The 27643-nt window shown below is 38.6% G+C and overlaps 2 protein-coding genes and 1 pseudogene across 4 annotated transcripts in view; 2 read left to right on the top strand and 1 right to left on the bottom strand.

The window, feature by feature from the left end:
* Nucleotides 1-2451: 2451 nt before the first annotated feature.
* LOC123623275 (RNA-binding motif protein, X chromosome-like) lies at nt 2452-8191 on the bottom strand. Of its 2 annotated transcripts, none has more exons than XM_045530240.1 (2): nt 8148-8191; nt 2452-4051 (listed from the first exon to the last, which is right to left on the bottom strand). In XM_045530240.1, the coding sequence occupies exon 2, from the start codon at nt 3916-3918 to the stop codon at nt 2743-2745; it is 1176 nt and encodes a 391-aa protein (XP_045386196.1). In that variant the 5' UTR covers nt 3919-4051; nt 8148-8191; the 3' UTR covers nt 2452-2742. The 2 variants fall into 2 exon arrangements, with proteins under 2 accessions (XP_045386196.1, XP_045386203.1); XM_045530247.1 differs by having other exon boundaries at nt 2452-4048; nt 8148-8164.
* Nucleotides 4412-4839, top strand: LOC123623289 (annotated as a pseudogene).
* Nucleotides 8192-9318: 1127 nt separating the features above from the next.
* Nucleotides 9319-27643, top strand: part of ADAM10 (ADAM metallopeptidase domain 10) — a 127642-nt gene continuing 109317 nt past the window's right edge. Inside the window, exon 1 of one of the 2 annotated variants that reach the window (XM_045530224.1) lies at nt 9319-9804. In XM_045530224.1, the coding sequence (XP_045386180.1) occupies nt 9750-9804 (55 nt within the window). In that variant the 5' untranslated portion in view covers nt 9319-9749. The remainder of the gene's footprint in view (nt 9805-27643) is intronic. The other variant, XR_006729826.1, reaches the window with a different exon arrangement.

The following is a 27643-nucleotide window of genomic DNA, read 5'->3' as shown; positions in this document are numbered from 1 at the left end:
GGAACTTGGTCTAGTTCTTGAAACAGGGGTCACACACTCAAATCCTGACAGGGAAAACTTAGGCTGGAGTAAGATTAGACAAGCCCAGTCCAGAGGGCAGCCTGTACTCAGTTTATGCCAACTGATATTGTACAAGGATCTAGCTCTCCTTGACCTTTTTAAGTTTTCACAGAAAAATCTGGAACGTTGGTTTTACCATGAAAACTCCCAATTATTGAATGGTGATGAATAATCAATAAAAAAGACTTAACTACAAGTCAAACCAAACATATCTGTGAGTCTAATTTCGTTTATGAGCTATCAGGTTGTACCTGTGCTTTAAAGGCTATGTAACACTGTATCAGCAGAAAGGAAATGGGACAAAACGGAAGGAGAACAGTTTAAGATGTTTTTGAGGTTACCAAGTGTACACTACTTTGGATGGAGTAGGAAGTTCACTTAAAGGAGAAGAGGGAATATGTTAGACAAATGAACTTGTTTTGTGAAGCATCTTGACTGTTTGAATAAGATAGTGGGGTTTTAGGCAGTGAGAGGCCATTCCTAGTGTTTTTTTTTTTTTTTTTGAGACAAGATTTCACTCTGTTGCCTAGGCTAGAGTGCAGTGGCATCATCATAGCTCACTGCAGCCTCAAACTCCTGGGCTCAAGTGATCCTCCTGCCTCAGCCTTTGAGTAGCTGGGACTACAGGCGTGTTACCACCATGCCTAGCTAATTTTTAAATTTTTTTTCTAGAGATGGTCTCGCCCAGGCTGGTCTCAAACCCCCTGGCTCAAGCATTCCCACCTTGGCCTCTCAAAGTGCTAGGTTTTATAGGAGTGAACCAGCATGCCTGGCCCATTCCTAGTTTTTGAATAAATTTATGGAGTGGAGCCTATTCTAGCATTGAGCTTTAATGAACATGTGTTAGATATATATTTGCTAAACTTTTTGAGCCTCTGTTTTAAAACCCCTATAATACGTGATTCATACCTGTCTCAAGAATGAGGGATGATATTAAATAAACAAATACAATACAGTTTGATAAAACTACGTAAGAAGTATGTAAATGGAGCCAGGTGCCTGTAGTCCTAGCTACTCAGAAGGCTAATGTGGGACCATCCCTTGAGCCCAGGAGTTTGAGGTTGCAGTGAGCTATGTTCCTGCCACTGTACTCCAGCCTGGGTGACAGAGTGAGATCTCATCTCTAATAAATAAATAAATAAATAAATAAATAAATATTAATAAATAGATAAGATCTTACAGAAGGGAAGAATCATCTATTCCTTTACATTTTAAAAGAATCTGACAATTATTACATACCTTATAAATACCTTAAGTTATGAATATCATATTTCACTGTTCTCCTTTCCCCAGAAGATTTTGTGTTTTTCTTCTGACTCCTCTTTTACACAGCAAGTAAAATCCACAAAAAAAGTATCTTAAAATGAATTATTGAAGGGATGCTCTAAAACTAATTTTGTAGAATAGAAGAATAAATGAGGGCCGGGCGAGGTGGCTCATGCCTGTAATCCTAGCACTGTGGGAGGCCAAGGCAGGAGGATCGCTCAAGGTCAGGAGTTCAAGACCAGCCTAAGCAAGAGTGAGACACCGTCTCTACTAAAAATAGAAATAAAAATTATCTGGACAACTAAAAATATATATAGAAAAAATTAGCTGGGCATGGTGGCGCATGCCTGTAGTCCCAGCTACTCGGGAGGCTGAGGCAGTAGGATCACTTAAGCCCAGGAGTTTGAGGTTGCTGTGAGCTAGGCTGACGCCACGGCACTCACTCTAGCCCAGGCAACAAAGTGAGACTCTGTCTCAGAAAAAAAAAAAAGAAAGAAATTAGCTGGACAACTAAAAATATATAGAAAAAATTAGCCGGGCACGGTGGTGCATGCTTGTAGTCCCAGCTACTCGGGAGGCTGAGGCAGAAGGATTGTTTGAGCCCAGGAGTTTGAGGTTGCTGTGAGCTAGGCTGACACCACAGCACTCTAGCCTGGGCAACAGAGCAAAAATCTGTATCAAAAAAAAAAAAAAGAAAAGAAAAGAAAATCATTATTATTATTTTTTTTTGGTTTTGGCCAAACTTTTTATTTAGTATTCTGTAATTGTTTAACACACACTTAAATGGTCTTATTGGGGGAGGGGAAAGGAGAGGTTCTTGCAGATTCCCAAGGAAATGTCAGAAAGGCAAAATATGGCCAGCATTATCCACTTGTTTTGGGTTTACTGGGTGAATAGTACTTTACTTACATAGGCATTTGATCTCAAGTTTTTCATACTGAGAACATTGAGATTTCAGTTTGAAGATACCCTGAAATCCTAGAAGTAGCATACCCAACCACCCTCTAATAGCTAGCTTGTTTGTATAGGCAGATTGATTCATCTCTCCATTTTAGATGGCTAGATGTTTGTGGAAGATCTTAGAATTGCTTGCCTCATTTACTGGAAAAAATCAGATACGAAATGGCCTTTTGGGATACTTTTACTTGGAAAATTACAACACTAGTACAACAAGTCAAGTCTTACACATTTAACATTTGCTTGTTGAAAGCAATGCCATAAAGTCAAATAAAATTAAACATGTTTTACTTTTTTCCTCACAAGAACATAAAAATTATGGAGGGGAACTTAACAGGAAATTTTAAAAGGGTAACACAATTTTTTCCTTTTAATAATCCTTGGGTAGTTATGATAATAGTTTCCACTTTTTGTTTTGTTTCTTTGAACTCGGATTTTGGTCCAAAGTTTTGTTTGTTTCTAGTATCTGCTTCTGCCTCCCCCTCTATCAGATCGGCTTCCTCCACGGCCACCACCTCTTGGTGCTCCACGGCTTGAACTGCTGTAGGAATCACGTGGAGGAGGGTACCCCCTTTCCATAGAAGGGGGAAGCCCTCTTTCTTGTCTGCCAACCCGATCACGACCACTTGAGTAGAGATCACTTCGGCTGCTTGAGTAACTGTCTCGACTTCCACCATATCCGTCACGTGAGCTGCTGTAATCATCATAGCGACTGCTTCCACTATAAGATGGTGGGGGCCCTCGTGTAGGTGGAGCACTACGTGAGTTACCATAACTCTCATATGAATCTCTGTAGGAACCTCCACTTGGATGATGTGAATAGTCACGATCACGACCATATCCATCTCTATCACTATAGCCTCTTGATGGATAGTCATCACGGGAACTGGAATGACCATAATCACGATAAGTATAATCTCTTGGTGGTGGTGCATAATCTCTTGTATCACGAGAACTTGGGTAATCTCTGCTTGAACAGCTGTCTTTAGTAGAATATCCATCATCTCTTGGGGACAAATAAACATCTCTACGAGAGGGCAGGGGTTCCCTTCGAGGTGGGCCTCCATAACTATCTCTTCCACGTGATATAGGAGCTCTTCCTCCCATTCCACTGCTGCTGCGAACTGGTCCTGAAGGGGCAGATCTTTTAGGAGGAGGACCCCCACTTCGTGGTGGTGGTCCTCTTTTTACTGGGAGTGGTCCCCTGGAAGAACTCATGTTAAAATCTACGGAATAGCCACCATCATCCATGTGCCCTCCCCATGAGGGAGGTCCCCTGGTTCCTCCACTTCCTCCTCTTCCACCCCTAAGACCTCTTGGAGGGCCTCTGCTTCTTGGAGGTGGAGGTGGCCCACGTCTACCACTTTCAAATGATGGTTTGGTGGCTTGTTCCACTTTGATGACTTTTCCATCTAAAGACTTTCCATTCATGTCTCGGGCTGCATCCTTAGCATCTGCTGGGCTTTCAAAGGTGACAAAAGCAAATCCTCTTGATTTGTTGGTTTCTCTGTCTTTCATTAAGAGTACTTCCACTATTCGTCCATATTTGCCAAATACTGCTTCAAGGGCTTTCTCATTTGTTTCTGTATTAAGCCCACCAATGAAGAGCTTTCCTGGGCGATCTGCTTCAACCATTTTTTTCACCAGTGAGCTGGAGGCGCGATGATGGTTTCAAGCTCCTACAAGCTTGCTGACAGGGATTCCTAGCAGCTCAGCACGAGCGGCAGCTGCAGGGCTCGAGGACCGAACGTAGAAGCTGCTACCACTACTGTGCAAGGAGAAGAAAAGAAAATTAAAAAAAAAAAAAAAAAGAATAAACAGGAGAGGCATTCCTCCTGGAGGGAATAACATGTGCAAAGGTGTTGAAGACAGAAGTGATAAGTGTTTGAGAAACTAACTGCAACAGGAGCCTATTGTGATTAAAGTACATACCCTAGAGGCAGATCTAACTTTGGGCCTTGGTTCTGCCACACACTAGCTTTCTGACTTTGGGCAACTTATTTAAGTTCTTTAAACTTCCATTTCCTTAGTTACTGCCATGTAATACTGTTATTCTGATTTGTGTCCTTGTCACTTTTGGAAGACAAAGTAAGAAAGAACCAGCTGTTGGGGGATAATGGACTTTCTATCCTAGAACCATGGCATGGCCCAGTTTGTCCATTACCCCATGGAGAGGGCTCCAACACTGGTGAACACTGCTGTGACTTACTTGAAGACCCAATTGATTACATTTTGGCCAGGGTTGAGTTGGTTCCTCCAACCCCTGCCGAGATCCCTACAGCTATTCAGAGTTTAAAACAGTCAAATAGGGCTCAAACTGGTAGCTTCAAACAGCTCACAGTTAGGGGAGCTGTGCTGAATGGTGTTTGGTGGCCACTGAGGTATGGATGTGGTTTTATATTCAACAGAGAGTAGACAAGTGTAGCATCATTGGCTACTGTTCGAAAATCAATCTTTAACATCTGATTACATTTGATTTATTATTTGAGTGTTCTTGGACCATGTGTGATCAGACTGCTGTCTGAATAAAATGTGTCAAAAAAAAAAAAAAAAAAACAAGTAAGAAAAGAGAGTGGTGAAAGATGAAGCTGGCAAGAAAGGCAATGACCAGATCATGAAGACCTTGTATTTCAGTTGGGGATAAAAGGATATATTTTTTAAAAAGACCAGTGAGGCAAAAGGTCAGGCAGTGGGTATGTGAGACAAGGAGACCAAAGCTTGGGCTGTGGAAGTAAAGGTAGGTAGAGGGATTTCATATGATAGAGATTAAAGATGATTTGATTATCTATCGGGATGGGAGAGGAGTTTAGGTAATTGGGTGGATGGTGTTGCCATTAACCAAAATAGGAAATTTAAGAGGAAAATGTTTAGCTAGGGTTGATGTAGGGGTTTGTTCAGTTTGGGACATGTTATTTGGCGTGGCTCTGTTCTTCAGGGAGGAAATGGCTAGTTAGTGTTAGATATGTAATAGTAACTAAAATTTTATAATGGTATGCCATGCATTGTTCTTAGTGCTTTACAACTGTTAACTTATCAACCCTCATAGCAACCCTCTGAGGTAGGTCATACTATTTTCTCCATTGTAAAGATTAGGAAACTGTGGCATTGATAACTTAGCCAAAGTCACACAACTACGAAGTGGTGTAACTAGGATATAGGTCTGGGGCTTGGGACATAGGTCTAGGAAAAGTGCTGACTATGTGCTAGGCATTGGGGTACAATTCAGAACAAGACAGACCCAGGCTTTGTTTTCATGGAGTGTAGCCTAGTGAATCATATACATTTGGTGGTAGTAAAAGATAATCATGCAAGTGAAGAATTAGAAAATAAGAAAACCAAAGAAAAAAATACTGGGGAACCCTAACATTTAAGGGGTAAAGTGAAGAAAAGGCCCCAGGAAAGAGATGAAGGCATAGTTAAAAGTAAGGGCCGGGCGCGGTGGCTCCTGGGAGGCCGAGGCGGGTGGATCGCTCAAGGTCAGGAGTTCAAGACCAGCCTGAGCAAGAGTGAGACCCCATCTCTACTAAAAAAATAGAAAGAAATTATCTAGCCAACTAGAATATACATATACAAAAAATTAGCCGGGGATGGTGGCGCATGCCTGTAGTCCCAGCTACTCGGGAGGCTGAGGCAGTAGGATCGCTGAAGCCCAGGAGTTTGAGGTTGCTGTGAGCTAGGCTGATGCCACAGCACTCACTCTAGCCCGGGGAACAAAGTGAGACTCTGTCTCAAAAAAAATAAATAAATAAATAAAAAATAAAAGTAAGGAAGAGGCCAGGTGTGGTATGGTGGCTGACACCTGTAATCTTAGCACTCTGGGAGGCCAAGGCAGGAGGACTGCTTGAGCTCAGGAGTTCAAGAGCAGCCTTAGCAAGAGTGAGATCCCATTTCTACTAAAAATAAAAATAAAAAAAAAAATTAACTGCGTGTCTGGTGAGCGCCTGCAGTCCCAGTTCCTCAGAAGGCTGAGGAGGAGGATTGCTTGAGCCCAGGAGTCTGAGGTTGCATTGAGCTATGATGACACCACTGCACACCACCTGGGGTGACAGAGCAAACCTCTGTTTGAAAAAAAGAAAAAAAAAAAAAAAAAAAAGAAGAAAATCGAGAGTGAGCGAGGTCTCAGAAAATATTGGAAGTTTTTGAGGAGACAGTGTTAATTATTGGGCAGATCCAGTAAGGTAAGGAGTGAAGGTATCCAGTGACATTGATAACTAACAGATCTCTGATGGCCCTAGCAAGTATAGCCCGTTAGGAAGCTAGGTGGAAACAAATTGCAGTGGATTAAGGTGAGGTTTGAAAGCAAGACCAGAAGTAAGAGAGATTGGAGTAAGGGAGATGAATTAGCAGTCCTGCAGCAATCTAAGCAAGAGAAAATAATTGTGTGAATCAGAGTAACAGCAGCGGGAAGGGAAGGATTAAAGGTACAAGAAAGACATTTTTAGGGAAGACTCAATATGATTTGGTGATAAGGGAAGAAGAATCTAAGATGATTCCAAGTTCCTGGGAGAGTGGTGGTGCCATTATCAGAGATAAGTTAAATACACTGAGTTTGGCATGACAGTGAGACATCTAGCAGGTAGTTTAGTAGAAGTTGAAAATTAAAAATGTAACTGTTGCCGGGCGCAGTGGCTCACGCCTGTAATCCTAGCACTCTGGGAGGCTGAGGTGGGTGGATTGCTCGAGGTCAGGAGTTCGAGACCAGCCTGAGCAAGAGCGAGACCCCTCTCTACTAAAAAATAGAAAGAAATTATCTGGACAACTAAAAATATATACAGAAAAAATTAGCCAGGCATGGTGGCGCATGCCTGTAGTCCCAGCTACTCGGGAGGCTGAGGCAGGAGGATCACTTGAGCCCAGTAGTTTGAGAATGCTGTGAGCGAGGCTGACGCCATGGCATTCACTCTAGCCCGGGCAACAGAGCAAGACTCTGTCTCAAAAAAAAAAAAAAAAGTAGCTGTTGAAATGTTTACCACGATAGGCCTTAAGTCTGTGCAACAAACATTTTCCTCTAGTATTGCTGATCTAATACACCATATAGTATATGACCATTTGTTTTCTAGCTGAATTTCTCCACTAAAACTTGAAAATAACTTTTTTATGCTGGTAACATCAAAAGTGTGTATCATTGCTGAGGAAATAATGCTATTAAAATAATTAGTGCTTTCAAATGGAGGTTTGAGTGTTCATGGAAGGACCATGATATTTATATATTTTTACTTAACACTTACATAGCAAACACTACCTGCCAGGCACTGTTATGATTGCTTTACAAATGTTAACCCATTTAAATTTATTCATTAAAACAATGTCATGAGGCAAATATTTTTCCGTTCACATTTTACAAAAGAAATATTGAGGTTAGAAAGGTGAAATAACTTGGTCAAAGTCACACAGCTTATAAATGGCAGAGCTGGGAGTGGAACCCAAGCAGTTTGTAATGGCATAGATGCAGACCTTATACTTCCGCATTTCATCAGCTTTCCAAACATTTGCAAAATATTAATAATGAATAAGTTAAGACTTCAAACAAAATCCATTCATTATGATGCTGGTATGTAATGCCATTCATGCTTTACAAATAAAAGTTTAAATGTAATTTTCAATGACCGCCTTTGTAGTAAAATATAGTTTTGGATTTTTTTTCCAGTTGAATTTTAAGGGAAAGTACCAATTGTCTCTAATTGCTGGAATTCATCATAAAAGATAGGCTGGGTGGGGTGGCTCATGCCTATAATCCCAGCACTATGGGATGCCTATTCAGGAGGATTGCTTGAGGCCAGGAGTTCAAGACCAGCCTGGGCAATATAGTGAGACCCCCATCTCAAAAAAAAAAAAAAAAATTAGGTGGGCATGGTGGTGCCTACCTGTAGTTCCAGCTATTTTGGAGACTGAGGCAGTTGGATCGCTGGAGTCCAGGAGTTCAAGAAGCTGCAATGAGTTATGATCAGCCACTGTATTCCAGCTTGGGCAACAGCAAGACTCAGTCTCTGAAAAAATAAAAAAAAAAAAATGCAACACAAAACATGCTACAAGATGGTCTACTATATAGAAAATGAAAACATCATTTGTTGACAGCACTACCACAAAAGAATAGTAAAAAGCACAGGTGATATGCAATGTCTGTAGATAACCACATTCTAAGATTGGATCTTTTAAGAAAGGACAACCCCCCCCCCCATTCATCAGATTCTGCCTTCCTGATGATTCCATACATTAATGATGGTTTTGAAACCTGACTGCATTTTTGAGCTTACTGACATTGGAACAAAACTATAATCATTCATTTCTCAAACTGAAAATTACAGAAGCACACTGTTGACTAATAGTAATGGCAATAAACTGTACAACATATACAAGGTATAAGTATAAGAATTCTAATTTATTACTAGTAGCAATAATATTAGCATTTATGTTCCCTAATTAAGCTTATTCAAGCAGGATGCCAAATAGATGAAGAATACCTAATTAAATGCCATCAAAAAGTCTTAGTTAATGAAATATAAGTTTAAAAAATCAAAATGAGTTACTGAGATACCAAATACGAGCTTTAAACAAGTTAGGGGAGAAGATATGAGAGGGTTTACTTCAGAGATGGAACAGAGAGGTAAAAAGGCCATTTTCTGCGCTGGAGATTGAGGGCCGTCTGGTCGGCGGCATGCTTTCACAAAGGCTAAGGCCTAGTTTGTGATACGAATTTGTGAGGAGCTCAGAGAACTACACCTCATGCATGGTGGCTTTTCTTCTTGCTGCTTGAAGGTCTTTACATTAATGTTCCGGTCACCGGTGGCTGTCGCCGCTATAATTACTGCTGTTGGGACTTAGTTTTTGTTTACTTAGTAGCTGTGGTGCATCACGCGAAGCAGAAAAAGAAGAAACACAAACCTTTGTTACTTGTTGAGAAGCGGGACAGTCTTCAATGGCGTTAAGACGTAGCGGAGCCCTCTCACCGCGTAGGCGCGCTCTCGTCCGCGGGCGGGACCACAGGAAACCCCGCCTCCCAAGCCCAATCCCAGCTCTCCGCCGGCGGACAGGAAGCGGCGGCGGGCCTAGCTGCCCGGGAATCGGCCCCCGTGCGCATGCGCGCGCCCCTGAAGCGCCTGGGGGACGAGGAGGGGCGTGAGGTAGGGGCGCGGCTCCGCGAGCCGGTTGGGCGCTCACACATCACATGGTGAGGAAGGAGGCGGAGGCCCGGGGTTCGGGGGAGGGGAGTAGAGAAGAGGGAAGGAGCGAGGGAAGGAACGCGGGGCAGGGAGGAAGGAAGCGAACGAGGGGGCGGGAGGTCCCTGTTTTGGAGGCGCTGGGAGCGTTGCCGGCCCCTGAAGTGGAGCGAGAGGGAGGTGCTTCGTCGTTTCTTCTGCCGGGGGAGGTCCCGGCTTCCCGAGGAGGCTCTGGACCAAGCCCCTTTAGCTTCTCCCTCCGGATCGATGTGCTGCTGTTAACCCGTGAGGAGGCGGCGGCAGCGGAAGATGGTGTTGCTGAGAGTGTTAATTCTGCTCCTCTCCTGGGCGGCGGGGCTGGGAGGTGAGGCACGACCGCTAGCGCCGGGGGCGCAGCGACCACGGCTGAGCGGCGGCCGGGCCGAGCGGAGCCGCGTCGCGCCGCGCCGCGCCGCCGGCGCGTCAGTCAGCCCGGCCGGCCAGCGGCGCCACTCGGGCGCGCCGCGCTTCCCGCTCCCGGCTCCCTATTGTCCCCAGCGCACCGACCGCGTTCCCTTACGTGGCGAGCCGAGGAGGCTCCGAGCCTCCTGCGAGGCCTTCCCTGCCCCCCACCGCCCTGGCGGCACGGGAGGCGGGAGTCGGCTCCCTGAGAAAAGTCGGGAGATCCGGGTCGCTAGGCGAGAGGTGTGCAGCCCAGGCCGGTGGCCGCATCCCTTCGGTCCGCTCGGCGCGCGCCGGCTCAGGCAGCCGCGGCGGGGCTGGCCGTCTCGCTGTCCTCGTTCGGCGCTCACCCTCCTCACCATCTTCCCCAGCCCCCAGCCCGTACCCCGTGGCGGATTCCGGAGTCCGCTCCGCCGCCGAGACCGCGCAGATTCGTGGGAAGTTGTGATGTTTGCGGCTGGGCTCGTGTATTGTTCTGTACCGGGCTCGACGATCCTGACCGACCCCGTTCTGCAGAGTGGTCGGGGCTGCCTGCGGAGTGGTCTCCGTCGTCTCCCGCTTGTCTGGGCTGAGCGGCTTCGGCTCTCCATGTGCCTGCCCTGTGTTGGGAGAGCGATCGCGGGATGGTGTGTTTGTGTTCATTGAAAACATTCTGTGGCCCAGGGGAAAGGGTTGGAAAGGGTGAGCCGTTTCTGGATGTTCTTTGATCTGTAAGGCAGGGTTGGACTTCTCGGAGTAAAAGTTTGGTTCTAGGGTGACCCAACTTGAGGAGTTTTCTTAAACTCTCAGGTGGAATAGACGTACAGTGTAGTTAGTGGATTGTCAAAACAGTGCCCCCTCCTCCGTTCATATTAAAGTTGAATTTGCTGAAAGCGTATAATTTCTTGACTCGCATTTTAAAGGCGATGCTTTTTATTTCCAGTGTATCCCAGGATCAACTACATCATTTTGTTCTTGTGTAAAGTGCTTTATTTTAGGTAAGCTTTTTGACCTGCCTCAAAGTATACTTAAAAACCTCAAAGTATGCTTAAAAGCATCGAATTGAAAAATTTTCAGGAATGCTTACGATGAGTGTCTGTAGTCTAGTTTGATAATTTAGAAAATATTTGAATATTTTATATAGTTTATTGTTTCTGGCCTTTTCTTTGTCACTTTGACTTATGACTGCAGGGCCAAGCATGTTTCTGTACTGTACTTAGTTCGAGGATGATGCTGTGTAGGCAGACTTCTGTTGTAGTTTATTGTGTTCATTTGTTAGAGAAACATTTTAGTTTAAGAGCTGCTAGTGGACGTTTACTTTTAAAAAGGATCATGTGCTGGAGACCCTCTATAAGGGCATTTTTACCTGCCATTTGTATTTGTGTTTTAAATGTGGCTTCCAACAAATGGCTTTTCCGGCTGTTTTCACTTTTTGTAATTATATTCAGAAGTTAAGACACTGTTCTCTGAGAAGTAATAAAAAGTAAGACAAACATGACGCATTTTAAACTGTTTAGTAGTATATAAGATGTCCTTTCTAAAAACATGAAAACAGTAAGAAACTAATGTAGTCTGTTGCTTGAAGAAAAAGTAATTGAACAACATAATCTTTGCAGGTTAAGACCCTTCCTTACACAGAAGTTTTCTGAGTTCAGAACTTGTGTCCTTTGTTGCATTAAACGTTAGTTAAAAGGCTAATTTTATGTTTCTGTTAAGCAGAACTTTTTCAAAAAAGCACAAAGAAATTTTTCATTTTAAAATTAGCATCAATATTGCAGCTTTTAGGTACATAGAGATATTGGTAATTTTATTGTAATATATGCTGTTTTCCTCTACTAATCTGAGGTATTTACAGTCAGGTTTGTAAGATGCTTACATGATGATGTTTTGTAATGTACAGTACATTCATAATTGAATATATATTTGTTTTAACATATGAAAAATGAATATGTGTAGATTGGAGGTAGTGGAAATACAGATTTAATTTTAAGGTATCAATCTTTTTCAGGTACTTAATAAACCTGTTTAGTTGCTTCCCGCTTCCTAATTTGTCCATCGCTGTTGTGTGTGGATCTTTTCTTGCTCTACAAATGACTGGGGTGGGAAGTTAGAAGAGAGAATTAAAGTATTTAGAATCATAAAATGTAAACTTTCCTAATGCTGTCCCTTTCTAGCACAGTTCCGTCTCTCGTGTTTATATTTAATAGGAATATACCATAACACTTGAAGAGTTCACAAAGTGTATCAACATGCACTCAAATATATACATAAAAAGGCTTTTCTTTATTATTTGTAAGTACATCAGAAATTTATTGGAACTATTCTTGTAAGATATAGCCCAGCAGATTTTATGTATCTTATGTATGTATTTTATACAAATATGTTGAAGAGTTAATGTGTTTTCTTTCTTTTTTTAAATTAATTGGTGTGTTTGAGAAGTGAAAAGGTATTTCAGCTGTAGCAGTAAATAATCTCTTAATGTTTTAGTTTGACGAAATCGTACATGAAATGAACTTTGGAGCATGACACGTTTTTTGTATTTAAAAATTTGCTGTAAGTGCTTTGTTTTGTGCCATACGCTCTTTAGAAAACAGTTTTCTGGAAGTTTGACCAAAAGCATTAAAAGCATTAAAGCTTAAGCTTAAACTAATTCTCTGACTTCTACCAGCAAATAAGAGTTGATGAAATTAATGAAGGGGACAGACTGTTTATCTTCAAGGCGCTCTGACTCTTCATCTTTTTAACTTGAGTTTGAGAATCCCTCTCCCACATTATCAGTATCTTCTGTGTGTATGTACAGGACCTCTGTTAGCAGGGCTTAAGGGGAATGGGCATGGCAGGCACTTCTTTGTATTCTGATGTGCTTTTAATAACTTGTTTAAGATCTTTAAGGGTGTATATGGTCTGATTTCCTTAAAATTTTCATAAAGACCTGAGAGGTTGAGTAGGGGGCGTAACAGACATTTGTATGACACCATTTTTGTATCTGATATTGTGGTAGGAGTTTCACTTTTCGACATTTATGAGAAAGGAGTGATATTTTACAGTTGAAGAAACAAGCTTGAAGAGATAATTTTTCTGGCAAAATCCATTGTTAAGTGGTAAATTAAACATTCAAACCCAAGCCAGTTTGACCTAAACTTTTTATCCATTGCCCCCTTATAAGTTTTTGAAAGCAGTTTTCACACACCAGCTCAAAGGTGGCCTCTGGACTAAACTGCCTTGGAGATATGTTTTATTTATGTTTTATGTTTTATTTGCAGTGTCTTTAAATTTCAGCTCATGATCAACATTGAAAAATTGGGAAATTTCTCAGTGAAATTCATGGATTTCTGGATTTTTTTGGGAAGACTTGGAAATCCAGGGACTAGTGGGCTGCATTCTTGTTGTCTGAAGCTGAGCATTAAGGCAGTAACTGCCCTTTTTAAACTGGGCATATGCTTACCAGTCACTGCAGTCCGCATCATTCCTGCTGGTAATACACCTGGCCTGCTTCACTCATTTTTATTACCTGCCTGGGTCCTGTGGGTATGTTCACATGTTTACCTTAGCTTCCTCTTGTATACATGGCTTCAACTTTCAGAAAATGTTTATTTTTACTGTGTCCGCTTATCCAACTTTTAACATATTTTGTAATGCTTTGTTTTTGCTAGTCTTAAAAATTTGTTGTTAAAAACAGTGGCATATACTTTTCATCCAGCATTAAGTTATTAGATGTTTTTTAAAAATCTGTGTTTTTTTTTTTAAATAATAGTTTGAAGGTCTTTCAGATAGAAGGATGGTTATAATCTCTCCACATCTCTTTATCTCAGTGAACAAATAAGAAACCATTTCTTTTTTGTACTGGGATGAGAACCACCGAAAAAATTACTTGAGGGTCATATAAATAAAAATCAACTTAGGCTTTTCCTCTTTTAAGAATCGGGTACAAGCATAAACTCTGCTTTTAAAATTAAGAAAATGAAACGGAACAATAAATCCAATAAGCTACATACAATTTTCTAACATTGTTGGGAGATCAATGGTTTAGATATGAGAAGATTCCCATATAACAAATCTCTGGGAACAGACTTAAAATTTTGGCTGTTTTTGATGAAAGTTTTTCTGAAATGTATTGCACATTTACTGTCTCCTTAAAATGGACTAAATTTAATCTTAAATGATTGGGGTTTAGTATAGAGAACAGCTGTTATTGTTCTATGCCTTATTATATAATAATTTCTGTTTTTCATTTTTCCCAAAACAACTGAAATGGTATGGTATTTTATCATTTAAAATTTATTCTAAGGTGATTGTGCTTTTTATTCTTGAATCTAGTTTTAATAGTATTTCCAACTTTTTGGTTAGGTTTCTTTGCTTTCTTGGAAACCTTGAGGATGTTACCTTCTAGTTAGTTGTTTCTAATTTATTTTCTGTGCAGAAACTAATCATATTTGACACACTTGAATGTAAAATGTAATAAATAAGTTCTGAGTCTTCTATGGAATAAAGTACATGAGTTTTAGGTAGTTTTTTGTTTCTTCTCCCTCCCTCTCCTTTCAGCATACATATTTTGCCTTTGTAGAGTTTAATGTTGAGGTTGCGTGGTTCTTACTCTCTGAACAATTGAGATGATGTTGTACTAATATGTTTTGTTTGGTAAAGTGAGGCAGGGTGGAATGGAGAGAGGAAACTGATGAATAACCAGAAAGAGGAAACTGATGAATAACCAGAAAGACACAGCAAATAAAATGCATACTCATTTGGTTGTAAATAGATCATATCCTAGATCTGAATCATGAGTATTCTAGTATCATACTAGTATGCTAGATTATCAATTTTAAACATATTCTAAAATGTCCGATTTTAATATTCTCTACAGGAATGGAAATTGTAAATTAAGAAAAGGTATTCCGGCCGGGCGCGGTGGCTCACGCCTGTAATCCTAGCTCTGGGAGGCCGAGGCGGGTGGATCGCTCGAGGTCAGGAGTTCGAGACCAGCCTGAGCAAGAGTGAGACCCCGTCTCTACTAAAAATAGAAAGAAATTATCTGGCCAACTAAAAATATATATACAAAAAAATTAGCCGGGCATGGTGGCTCATGCCTGTAGTCCCAGCTACTCGGGAGGCTGAGGCAGTAGGATCGCTTAAGCCCAGGAGTCTGAGGTTGCTGTGAGCTAGGCTGATGCCACGGCACTCACTCTAGCCCGGGCAACAAAGTGAGACTCTGTCTCAAAAAAAAAAAAAAAAAAAAAAAAAGAAAAGGTATTCCATTTAAAGGAAAGTTGGGGAAAGGTAGATGGCAGGCTTTTGATACTGTTAGTTTTTAGTTTGCAGTAAGTAGCTATGTTACAGTAACTGTATTACAGGTTTGGTGACATTTTGATTTGTATAAAGTTTTATAATGATTAGACAAATTTTGCTAAAGTTGGGAGTATAGTTTTGGGATAGCTTAAGATATAGTCTATTTGGAGTACCAAAAATGTAGTTTGTGTATGTGAAGAGGCTTGGGCAGGGCAAGAGCAGTCATTGGCCATCACTACTAACACAAAGTTTCAATGAGAGGCCTATGTGGCCACTAATTGCGGGAGATAAATAATAAATAGAAAAGACTGTGAACAGAGAAACATTTAGTGTATTCATATCTGAGCCCCAAGCCCAAAATCACAGGAGCAAGTACTCTAAATTATAGGTATTGATTTGCATTTGGTTTTCTTTTCACAAGGGCAACTGTATGTGACAAGCTGTGGTAAAGAGCCTCAGGTTGTTTTTTTTTTTTTTAACTTTTAAAGGAGGAATTGATTTATTTAATGATTGTTAATGATTCTTCCAAACAACTCTAAAAAAATATCATTCTGAATAAAAATCTAGCAGTGGTAATTCTAACTAGTCCAGCTGTCAATTTTCTTTTTTTTTTTATGAGGCAGAGTCTTGCTCTTCTGCCCTGGATAGAGTACAGTGGTGTCATTGTAGCTCACTGTAACCTCAAACTCCTGGGCTCAGGTGATCTTTCTTGCCTCAGCCTCCCAAGTAGCTGAGACTATAGGTATGTGCCACTACGCCTGGCTAATTTTTCTATTTTTTTGTAGAGACGGGGTCATGCTCTTTGTCAGGCTGGCCTCAAGCAATGCTTCCGCCTTGGCCTCCGAGCGTGCTAGGATTACAGGAGTGAGCCACCACGCCTGGCCTCCGATGTCAATTTTTATACTAGGAAATAGGAAGCAATTTTAAGGATAAGTGGAAATTTTAAGGATAAGTAGTAAATCTTACCAGTTGGATTCCTGCAAGGGCAGTAATGTTGCCATCCAGCAGTGTGAAGGCCTTGCCTTAGTACTAGTAAGGATAGTCCATGGGGGGTTATGTCATGATAAACTCATTGTAAAGTCCAAAAATCATAAGTTGAATTATCATAAGTTGGTTATGATATGTACAATCCAACTGTAGAATTTCAGCTAAACAGTATTAGATGTGTACAGTGAGAACATTGCTGTTCAGTCACTATGGTTTATTGTATCTATGACTAGGAGAAGTCTTGAAGCCACAGTGTTGAGTAAGAAGAAAAGTAAAAAATTACTGAGTTTGTCAGAGTAGATGAAATGCCAAGATATAAAAATGTAGTTCCAAGTATGTGTTGTAGTTGCAGCTGAAGTAAGGATTTGTTAAGCTGGAGGGAAATCAACAAGTTGGGGAAGGCTTTTTGAGGTAGAGGAGAATGGCATACAGTCTAGTAAGATGTTTATTGGAATATTTGGTCTGGAAGGCATGGTCCATGGCAGAAGATAAGGAGAAATCCTAACTGTACCATGATAACCAGGACTCATTACTTGCATTCTAGGCCATGGCAATTACAATATAGAATATTATGGAGTGTTGGTTAGAGTCCATGTTGAAAAATTGGGATATGATACAATAAGGAATAAATTAGCTGCTTGATGAATTGGGTGATTGAATCTTGGATTAGAATAGTGGTTATAAAAATAAGGATAGAACAAGAAATGACATGGAAGAAAAACTGGTACAACTTGGCAAATGTTTAAGGTGAGGCTAACAAAATTTATTTTAATTTTAATTTTTTTCTTTTTTCATGCTATTTTGTCTAAGAGTAGCTAACAAAATTTATTGAAGGCTCACTCTGTTGAACTGAGATCTTAGGGGCTGTTACATTGGAGAGAATATGGTTTCATGAAACTTTGAAGACCTCAGGCTTTGAATTTGAAAATGTCCAAGATTTTGAGTCTAGATAGAAGTTTACAGATTGGGATGGGTATCAGAGTCTGAAATTTTATCATACTTGCATGGTGATACTTGGGGACTGGTTAAAACTTTGCACAGACCTTCAATAATCTGTGGCTAGTTATTTGCAAAGCAATGGGCTAGATAGTTGGGTTATAGAAGTTTAGTGAATTTAGAGTGGAGGGAGATATTAGGTTTAAAGATATACTAACAATTTTTTTTTTTAAGTTGTAATTTGGCTTCTCAGTTCAAGATTATATGTGAATTGTGAACTTACTATTTCAAATACAAATAGGGGAAAATAATGTGATATTTGCATTTTAGGCAAATGCACATATATGATTTGTGGAGCAGATTTTTCCTTCCAGTTATCCTTGCTTGCATTGATGATGGCAACACACACACACACACACACACACACACCCTTAACTTTGAATTTAGGATTTAGCTTTCAAAAGAATACAGATAGAATCCTATATGTATGAATTGATGGGATATTAATTTGCTACCCCTTTTTCCAGGAATTAGTTTGCAAAAGTGCTACAGAGACTTTAAAGTGCTATACGAATATTATCAAAATTATGTGTTTCTAGGCCTACTTTCATTTGGAATCCATTAGTTACAAAATACAGATGGATAAAGTCTATTTTTAGTAGTTAAAATATTAGAACATCATTACCAAACATAAGAAAATAGAATTGAAGAAAATCCGTAATTCCTCCGCCAACACAATTTTATCACTTTTTAATATTAATCATTTAGTCTTTTAAAATGCCTATTATGAATTTATATCATAGTATTTATGCAGTTTTGTATCCTTTTAAAAATTAATGTGTAGTTAAAATGTATGTGCAAAGCAGATACTGAGATGTTTATAAGTAGTAAAAAATGAAATCTTGTCATTCCTGTTTGTACTCTATCTTTTCTATCTTACAGATATTGCTGTTTTTTATTTAAACTGCTTTATAGTTAGTTTACTAATCTATATCTTTACTGGAGTGGGAATTTTTGGAGGGAAGTGACTTTATTCTTTGTCTGTTTTAGGACCTAGCGCAGTGCCTAGTTCATGTTAGGTTTTATAGTATGTATTATTATTATTTTATTTTTTTTAGAGACAGGGTCTTGTTTGGTTGCCCAGGCTGTAGTGCAGTGGCACGATCATAGCTCACTGCAACCTCAAACTCCTGGGCTCAAGTGATCCTCCTGCCTCAGCTTCTAGAGTAGCTAGGACTACAGGCATGTGCCACCATGCCCAGCTAATCTTTTTATTTTTTGTAGAGATGGGGTCTCACTGTGTTGCCCAGGCTGATATTAAACTCTCCTGACAAGCAATCCTCCTGCCTTGGCCTCTAAAAGTGCAGGGATTATAGGTGTGAGTCACTGGGCTTGGCCAGGAATTATATGTCGTATGAAGACCACAGAATTGTTAAATACATTTCTTGGTAAATGGACTGGACTTCTGGATACATGCTACAACCATTTTCATTCAGCGGAAATTGTATTCTAGTGAAGCAGCATTTGCAGTACTGGCTGTTAGCTATATTATGGAAATAGCCTCATTATAGAAAACTGAATATCATAATGATTTTTGTTAAGATTGGAATATTCCTGTTGTAAAATTAGAAAGTGACACCCCCCCCATTAGTACAATGTATTATCAGAACCCTCAAGTATATAATGATAAGGGTTAGGTATTCTAATCCAGCATAATGGAGAGGACAGTTTCATTGCTAGCTTTGGAGATAGATTGTCATTCATTTTTATAAATTGATTCAGCAATCAGAATTTAATGTTATAACTATCCTGGTAACCTGTAAAATTCAATTTTACCCATTCAATAGCAGGAATTTCCTAGGGATTCCAGGATCTTTAGGAACAGTAGATCATTTAGTAGGGAGGAGCCCCTTTTCTTTGGGTTTAGAGCAAGCTGTAGAGTAGTGGTTCTCAACCATGAGGCAGAAGCAGATGTTTCAGGTATGATATGGGAAAAGGGTGAGATAATAAGAATGGATTTGGGGTGAAATGCAGGGTGTGGGGTAAATGTATGGCAACAGTGGGGTGGTTGCTGGAGCCTTTGTGTGTTTTTGTGTGAATGTGTTGTGAGTATGAGTAGTGTAGTTAGGTTGAAAGCCATATTCCTATACTGGATTTGTGTCTGTACTTATTAGAAATTATATAAAAGAGTTCAGATCAGCATAGAAATCTACATTAAACATACAGTTATATTTTTGGATTTTTAAATTGTATTTTGTAAGTTAGTGGTAGTTTTAATACATTCAGTAGATTTTAATCCTTCATGTTTTGTGCGCTTTGTGTACAAAAGAGCTACTTACTCTAATTTCTGAGTTAGTGTTATTGTTTTTACTTAGAGACTAGCCTATTTTGAAAAGTGGGTATGTTGAAATGTGCTTTTAATTGTAGATATACCCGCCTATCTTGAACTTTCACTTGTAACTGTTAGGTATAGATATAGATGTTTGCTTCTAGAAGATGATTTGACTAGTTTCTAGTGAAGAAACTGATACTGGCTTAAGTTTGAAGTCACACTGTGGAAGTAGCTGTTCCAAGAGTATATTAAAGGCATATAAGTATATTGCTGAAATTCTAGTACGTTATAGTTCCTGGAAGCATATCTTTGCCATACAGGAGTACAGTTTTGTTTGTGGTGTTTAGTGCTTCAAGATCAGAGTGAATATATATCGAATATAAGAAGCATTGATCAACACAGTATGATGCCTAAGATGCAGTTGATGACTCAAGTAGAAAGGAAATATACTTTAATGTTAGGGAAAAATGCTCTTGGTATCAATTTTGAAATTATACAAGTGAAAAGTCTGTTGAAAACAACTTGATTACAAGCAATTTTTTTTTAGGAATGGAAATGTGCCTGCCGTAGCTTATTCTTCCATATCCTCTCATTTATTGTAATTGAGTTTTTCTGTAAGTAGGAAGATCTGTAATATCAAAATATTTTTGTGGATTTTCTTCTCCTATTCTTGAGGTTGTAGAATCAACTTTTTTTGATATAGTTAGAAAAAAAGTTGTTTTATGATATCGCTCACACAAAGATGGTGATGTTGACTCACCATTAGTAAAATATGCTGTTTGTTTTTCCCCCTGATGTTAATGGAAATTTCATTGTGTGTTTTTTGCCCTGTTATTTTTAATTTAGATTGGAACAGAAAGTTGTAAGTTTTGGATTCAAGGATTGGGAAGGAAGCTTTTGCTTAGAAGAGTTCCTGGGAAGTAAGATGCTACCTACCCATGGAATATGGAAAGTAATCATAATGGCTAACATTTATTGGAGTACTTATTATGTGCCTGGCATTGTTCTTAGATGATTTTGTGTTATGTATTAACTTAATATTCGTAACATCTCTATAAGATAGGTTCTGTTATTCTCATTTTATAAATGAGGAAGCAGGATTAGGGAAGGTTACTTATCCAGGATCAGAAAAGTCAAGTATTTGGCACACCAAAAGCCCTGACTTAAGCATTATATAAGATATTTGTGTAATGAAACCCCCCTAAATAATACTGTGAAATAAAAAAAAAAAAAAAAAAACTATATCCCTTCTAAAAAAAAAAGTCAAATATTTATCAATTTGGAGAAGCCAAGGTTTGAATACAGTCAGTCTGGCACCACAATCCCTGCTCTTTTTTTCTTTTTTTCATTTTAAGTTACTCTGAAACTACAGAATCCCTACTCTTAAACACTATACTGTCTCTAAGAAGCATACCTCATGCTTTAAAAGCATTGCATAGAAGAATTATTTATTGTTCTTAGATCTTGCGTTTGCCTGTAGATTGGCTCATTTGACCATCAAAGAATAATGTAGGGTCTTTGTACTTACAGTATTTGAGCCATTTGCCCTTTTAGTCAAGTTCTTTACAGTTTGTTTTTTTTTTTATGTGAAAAGTTGTTTATAATTTAGGGAGAATAAAGCACCTTAAAGAAAGAATATTATGCACAAAACCATTTCAGTTTTGTCATGGATAAACTTACATACGTATTCATTTTTGAAAGCTTGAGGACAGACACGAAATCTCTGGGTGGTGAGTTACAGGTTATGTGTTTCTACAATACACTTCCGTAATCAGGAAAAAAAAGTTTTTTAAAGGCAGATTTCCTTTAATAAATACTGGTATCCTGGTGACTTTGAGAAGAGTTACAGGAAATGAAAATACTGTTCTTAAATTGTGAAAAGAGAGAGCCCTCCAAAGCTCTCCTGTGGCAAGACCAAGTTATGTTTTTTCTACTTCTTAGAACCTGTTGGTCATTTTTCTACTACTCTTACATGTGGGTAATTTTTCAGTATTTAGTTTTTTTACCCAGTCTTTTTAAATTAAAGAAATTATTTATTTTCTCCATTTCATTATTCTGCTGCCAATTTTATATGTATGCAGTTGCTTGATACACTGTTTGTTTTTTCCCAACTTTATATCCTCAACATTTTTGTACTTAAAGATTGAAAATATACATAGTACAATTAACATTTATATGCCTTTCACCTAAATTTATTAATGGTTATTTTTGTCGTGTTTGATTTATCTCTCTCTCTCTCTCTTGTTTTTTTTTGAGATAGTCTTGCTCTATTGCCCAGGCTAGAATGCAGTGGCGTCATCATAGCTCACTGTAACCTCCAACTTCTCAAGCGATCCTCAGCCTCCTAAGTAGTGGGGGCTACAGAAATGTGCCACCATACCCAACTAATTTTTAAATTTTTTGTAGAGACAGGGGTTTGCTGCATGGCTTAGCCTGGTCTCAAACTGCTGGCCTCAACAATCCTCCCACCTTGGCCTCCCCAAAGTGTTAGAATTACAGGCATAAGCCACTGCACCAGGCCTTTCTCTCTTTTTAATATATATTCTTTTTCTCTGAATCATTTGGAAGTAAGTTGTACCCCTAAATACTTCAGTATGCGTGCATATCATAAGAATAAAAAGTTGTCCTACATAACTAAGATTTTTTCTAGAGTGTGGAGATGTTCACATTTCCCATAGGGCTTGTAAATATTAGGCACCATGTGAATGTAGTATATCCTTTGTGAAGGCCAGATTTCTGGCAACTACAACTGAAGACAGGAAAGTAAAATGGCCAGGTGCAGTGGCTGATGCCTGTAATCCTAGCACTCTGGGAGGCCAAAGTGGTAGGATCACTTGAGCCCAAGAGATCCAGACTTCAGTGAACTGTGATCACGCCACTCTAGCCTGGGTGACAGAGCAAGACCTGTCTCTAAAAAAAAAAAAAAAAAAGTAAAATGCCATTGGTATGATTTTCTGTGTAGGCAAAATAAAGCAACAGGAGAAAGGAGATGACATTAACAGAATAACTGCACTGCAGGGTGGAGCTATTTTATGTAGAAACAATGGCACAGTAACATAGCTTTGAGTTTATCTAATCCTTGAAGCCTCTTTTGATAAAGATGTTAATAAGTATGAGCCTGGCTTAAGAAGAAGATGTTAAAGTAGGGGGAAAATAAATAATGGTTCAAATGGAAATATATTTAGCAAGATATTCAATTATCTAGAAACTTTCCTTAGTGGAATCTGTCATTTTCCATTGATCTCAGATTACTATTATAATATCATATTGTACTCTAGGTTAAATTTACATCATTGTCAGGTAACATCTATTTTATTGTTAAGGTCTTTACATGAGAACACCTTTTGTGAATACAGTTGGTTCTTTGTATCTGTGGGTTTCGTATCCATGGATTCAACCAACCATGGATCTAAAATCTTCGAAAAATTATATTCTGCCTCTACTGAACATGGACAGACATTTTTCCTGTCATTATTCTCTAAACAATACAATGTAACAACTATTTACATTTTATCAGATATTATAAGTAATCTAGAGATAATTTTAAGTGTACAGGAGGAGTGCATAGGTTATATGCAAATAATGTGCTGTTTTATATCAGAGACTTGAGTATCCATGGATTTTGGTATTTGTGGCAGATCCTTGAACCAGTCCCCCATAGGTACAGAGGGACAGCTGTATATTCAATTCTTTATCAGAAGGGATAACAGGAATTAGGATTGGATTTGAGTACTATGAGTCCTTCTCTGTTGTTCATTTTACCCTGCATGGATAGTGTATCAAATAATGATAAAAGCTCCAGGTCTGTTTTTAGGGCCAAAAACAGAACACTAGTTTCTTTTTGTTGTTATTGTTGTTTTGTTTTTTACGCCTAGACTTATAGGCTGTGTTTCCTTTTGTAGAAATCTGTTTGGTGTATATAAAGGATTTAAGTTAGAGGAAGAAAATTGTCTATTTTATGGGGTACAAATCACATGTTAATTTAAATGTCAGCAAACCTTTGGAAGTAGTTTGTGTGCTTGTACTTACCTAGTAGTTGATTTAAATTACCCCTAATATTGTGATGACCCCCATATTTGCATCTCTAGCTCAGACCTCTCCCTTGAATTTTAGACTCTTGTATCCCAGCTACCTGTTTGACATCTCCAGTTAGATGTCTAATGGGCTTAAGATGTCCCAGATCAAACCTCTGATTCCCCTTGCCTCTAACCTTTTCACCTGTAGTCTTTCCTGTCTCAGTAAATGGTAGCTTCATTTTTCAGTTGCTCGGGCCAGAAACTTTCAGTCATTCTTGAATCCTCTCTTACTTTCACACCATGAATGCAAGAAATCTTGTGCAGCAAATCTTGTCAGCTCCTCCTTCAGAGTAGATGCAAATTTTTGACTACTTATTACTAGCTCCACTGCTACCACCCAACATCCATCTCTTTGATTACTGTCAGAACTGCTAACTGTTCTCCCTGCTTCTCTTGTCCCTGTGCAGTTTCTTCTAAACATAGCAGTCATTGTGATCCTGTTCTTACTTTAGTTGACTTTAAAATGGAATGGACTACCATTTCTATTAGTGCATTCATTTTGCTCATTGAGTATTTTTATATGCCCTGTGAATTAAAAAATTAGGTAAGTTGAATGAGTTAGAATTTTTTCTACAAACACTAAGTTGTTTTTTTTAACCCCTATGTATTCCAGCTTTTTAAAAAATGTTATTTTTGAAGCATTTATAGTTGATCACTATAAAAATTAACCTAAAAGGAGAAATGTGGAGTATCTTCATGGTTATCCAATTATAGCCAATAAAACTTGTAAACCTTACTATGTTATTAAGATGAAAGTTTTAAAAATTAATTTTCATTTTGGGGTAAATTTAGAATTACAAAATGTTAGAGCTAGAAGGAAGTTTTGTAGTCTTCCGGCAGGTCACTTAATCTCTCTGTGGCTCACCTGAAGATTAATTGTACTTGTCCTAAAGGGTTGTTTTGAGGGTTAAATGAATAATATATTAATTAGTGTAGCCATAATTTATTGAATTCTTACATAGTATATGTATACATTATTCTAAGCACTTTATGTATTAACTTATTTAATCCATATAACAACACTGTTAGACACAGGTATTGCTATCTCTCCCGTTTTACAGATGGGGAAGCAGGCATAGAGAAGTAGGTAACTTGTCAAAGATCATTCAAAGCTGGGATTCTAATCCATGAGATTTAGTTCTACTTATGAGTAAAGATAATGTTTACAAAACTGTTGAAGCATAAAGTAAAATGTGTTGATCACTAAAAACTTAGATGCAACAGTAATTTGAGAGTTTAAGTCTGTCCAGAAAGTTGTAAATGGTGATGAAAACTGCATGGGTAATTGCACATATATCTGAAATGCTCTTATGGCATCAGTAGAAAAATTTTCCCCCCTAATCTGGTGAATAGATCTGGAATAATTTTTTTTTAATTATAGTTTGCAAATGCTAAGCCTACTAGAAATTCTGATACTTGGAATGAGTATGATAGGATCACATGTTTTCTGTTGATTTGTTTATGGCTTTCTTATCAGCAAGGTATAGGCTGCTTTCTTTTTTCTTCTTGTTTTCAGTTTGTCCAAGTGAGACCCATGCTTTCTTTATAAATGCAAATGGGAATAGAAATTTCCCTGGAACATTTAGTGGATTCATTTATTATTTATATTGATATTTATTGAGCACCTGTTTTACATCTGACTCTGTTCTAGGTGCTAAGGATACATCAGTGAACAAAACAAAGCCCCTTCTCATGGAGTATTTGTATTCTAGTGGTGGGGATAGCTGTCAGAAATTGAAGAAAAATAAAGCAGGGTATTAGAATTAGAATGACTGGGACATGTGCTTTTAGATAGAGTGATCAGGGAAAGCTTTTGAAGAAATTGAGTAGATATTTGAATGAAGTGTGGCAGTCAATCTTGCTTTAGGGGAAGATGTTCCAGGCAGAGGGACAATATAGTACATAGAGTAAGGGAAAAGTGGTAGAAGACAAGAGAGATATGGGAATGGGGTGGGAGAGAGAATGCAGCCCCTTTGTAAGGATCACGTTCAGCCTTCTAAACTGTGAGTGGGGAAATCTTTGGTAGGTTTTGAGTAGAGGAGTGACATGATATGATTTTCCTTCAACAGCCTTTCTCTGGCTGCTGTGTAAAGAAGAGACTGAAGGCCAGTCATTTGTCATGATTTTTGACTGTCTAGGACCTTTTTCTTTTTTTCTTCTTTATACCTTCTTCAGCTCAGCTTGACTATGTCTAGGACCTTTTGAACCTTGCTGTGTTTGGCACATTTTTAGCCATTATGAATTCCATCTCCCTAATTCAAATTTTCAGCTTTTCATTTGCAAGTAGGACGCAGGCATGTAAACCAGTCTTCTGAACTAGGCACTCTATTCAGAAGCATCAACTGGAGAGTTGAATTCTGAACTGAGCAGACATGTTTGCTTGCTGAAGTATTGGCGATAGTGTGCCTCTTTCAGACATTATGACAGTTTTCCTCCAGTTGTTTGAAGTTTAAGTTTATGATACAAAAGTGGCGTTGGAAAGGCAGGGCAGTGTTGGTGTTTTTCACATATTTTGGAGGTAATTATGGTGTATACTACTGGCTTTTGGGGATACCTAGGTAGTCTTGAGGAAGATAAAAGTGGAGAGGGTAATGGTATTATTGTCAAGTAATAGAATGTTACTTCAAGTAAGAGAATATTGCATGGGAACTATGGGAATTGAATGAGATCACATTGGAGAATACCTTAGTATTTATGGAAGAATCTATAGATTTTGGGTCAGTTTCTTGTGTAGGATTTGCATGTTAATTTCCAAGGAACACAAAATCTTGTATTCCTATTTGATTGAGTCTGGTGTTTCTTTGTCTGATTCATGATTTCTGTTGGTTTAAGCTTGATATTACATAATAGAAGCAATGATATTAGTACCAGGGCATATATATTTATAGATTGATAGAACTTGAACTAGGAGAGTCTAGCAAGTAACAAGGATTAGGACTAGTGATTAGGAATTGGGAGTAGACACTTAGGTAGCTTGGAACTAGGAAATCAGGAAGATCTGTAACAAGGAGAAATCAGATTCAAACATGAGTGGATCGAAGGCCAAGCTGTGTTCAGATAGAGATGGGTGAATATTTAACATCTTTCGGTGAGATTGGTTGATAAAGCTATGTTCTATCTTTACTTTTTGAGCTCTTCGTTGGTTGCTAAAGTATTGGAACAAACCTCAGTTGAGTAGGTCCAGACTCTGCATGTGGGAACAGGCAATTTTGTGGTGTCTGACTGAGGTAAATAGTGTAAGGATTGGAGATTAGCCAGGGCTCCTGTGGAGTAAACTATGCCAATTTCAATCACTAGCTGTGGAAATCAAGGGTAAACATATATATTTTTTGGTCTACAAAAAGTACATTCTTCTTTAGCGTTTCATTACACGTTTTTCCACATCCTAGAGTTGATGTCAGTTTAGTTTTTGAAAGATCTTTACCATGGGCAAAAATTACCATAATTTGATTTTTTTTTCTTTGCAGTTTTTTACGGTTGGATCAGAAACATGATGAAACACCTTGTTTATGATGAGGGTAATAGAATTGTAGATTATTGTGAAAGCATTGTAACCAAAATTGCCTTCTTGGCACTGCCTCTGGTTTGCTGTGTGAACTTGGGTTGGTTTCATCTCTCTCAAACCTCAGTTTTCTTCAAAATGGGCTAATAGCTTTATAGGTCTGTTGAGTGGATTAAATGAAAAAAATGTAGAGCAGTACAGAAGCTGGCAGATAGTAAGAACTTGACAAATTTTAGTTATCTTACATCCAATTCATAAACATTATTGCTTATCTAATCAGGATAAACTGACTAGAAGTTTATCTAGTCAGGATATTTTTCTCTATATAGTAAGCTATCAGGGTACATTTAAGAAAATTGGAAAACTTTTAAGAATAAAATAAGCATATATAATTTAGGATTTTTAATTTTCCCCTTTATCCCCCCGTTACAGCAGCAATAGGATGATTTTTCCCTTTAAAGATGTGAAATGTGAAGCTTTTTTTAAAAAAACATTTTTTAATGTGTTTTAGCCAGATTTTCATGTGAATTTTAAAATACTAGATTTCTAAAATAGGAATGGGAAGAAACAGCCTTAGCATCATATTTTGAATATATTATGCAATGAAAATTAAAGATTTTTTTTTTTTTTTTTTTTTTTTTTTTTTGAGACAGAGTCTTACTCTGTT

The sequence above is a fragment of the Lemur catta genome, chromosome 1 (assembly GCF_020740605.2).
Source record: "Lemur catta isolate mLemCat1 chromosome 1, mLemCat1.pri, whole genome shotgun sequence".
Classification (NCBI taxonomy): Eukaryota; Metazoa; Chordata; class Mammalia; order Primates; family Lemuridae; genus Lemur; species Lemur catta.
Note: the sequence above shows the minus strand (reverse complement) of the source record. Positions and strands in the feature narration are given on the sequence as shown.

Coding starts and splice junctions, on each gene's coding strand:
- LOC123623275 (XM_045530240.1), bottom strand. CDS start 3,918: ATGGTTGAAGCAGATCGCCCAGGAAAGCTCTTCATTGGTGGGCTTAAT.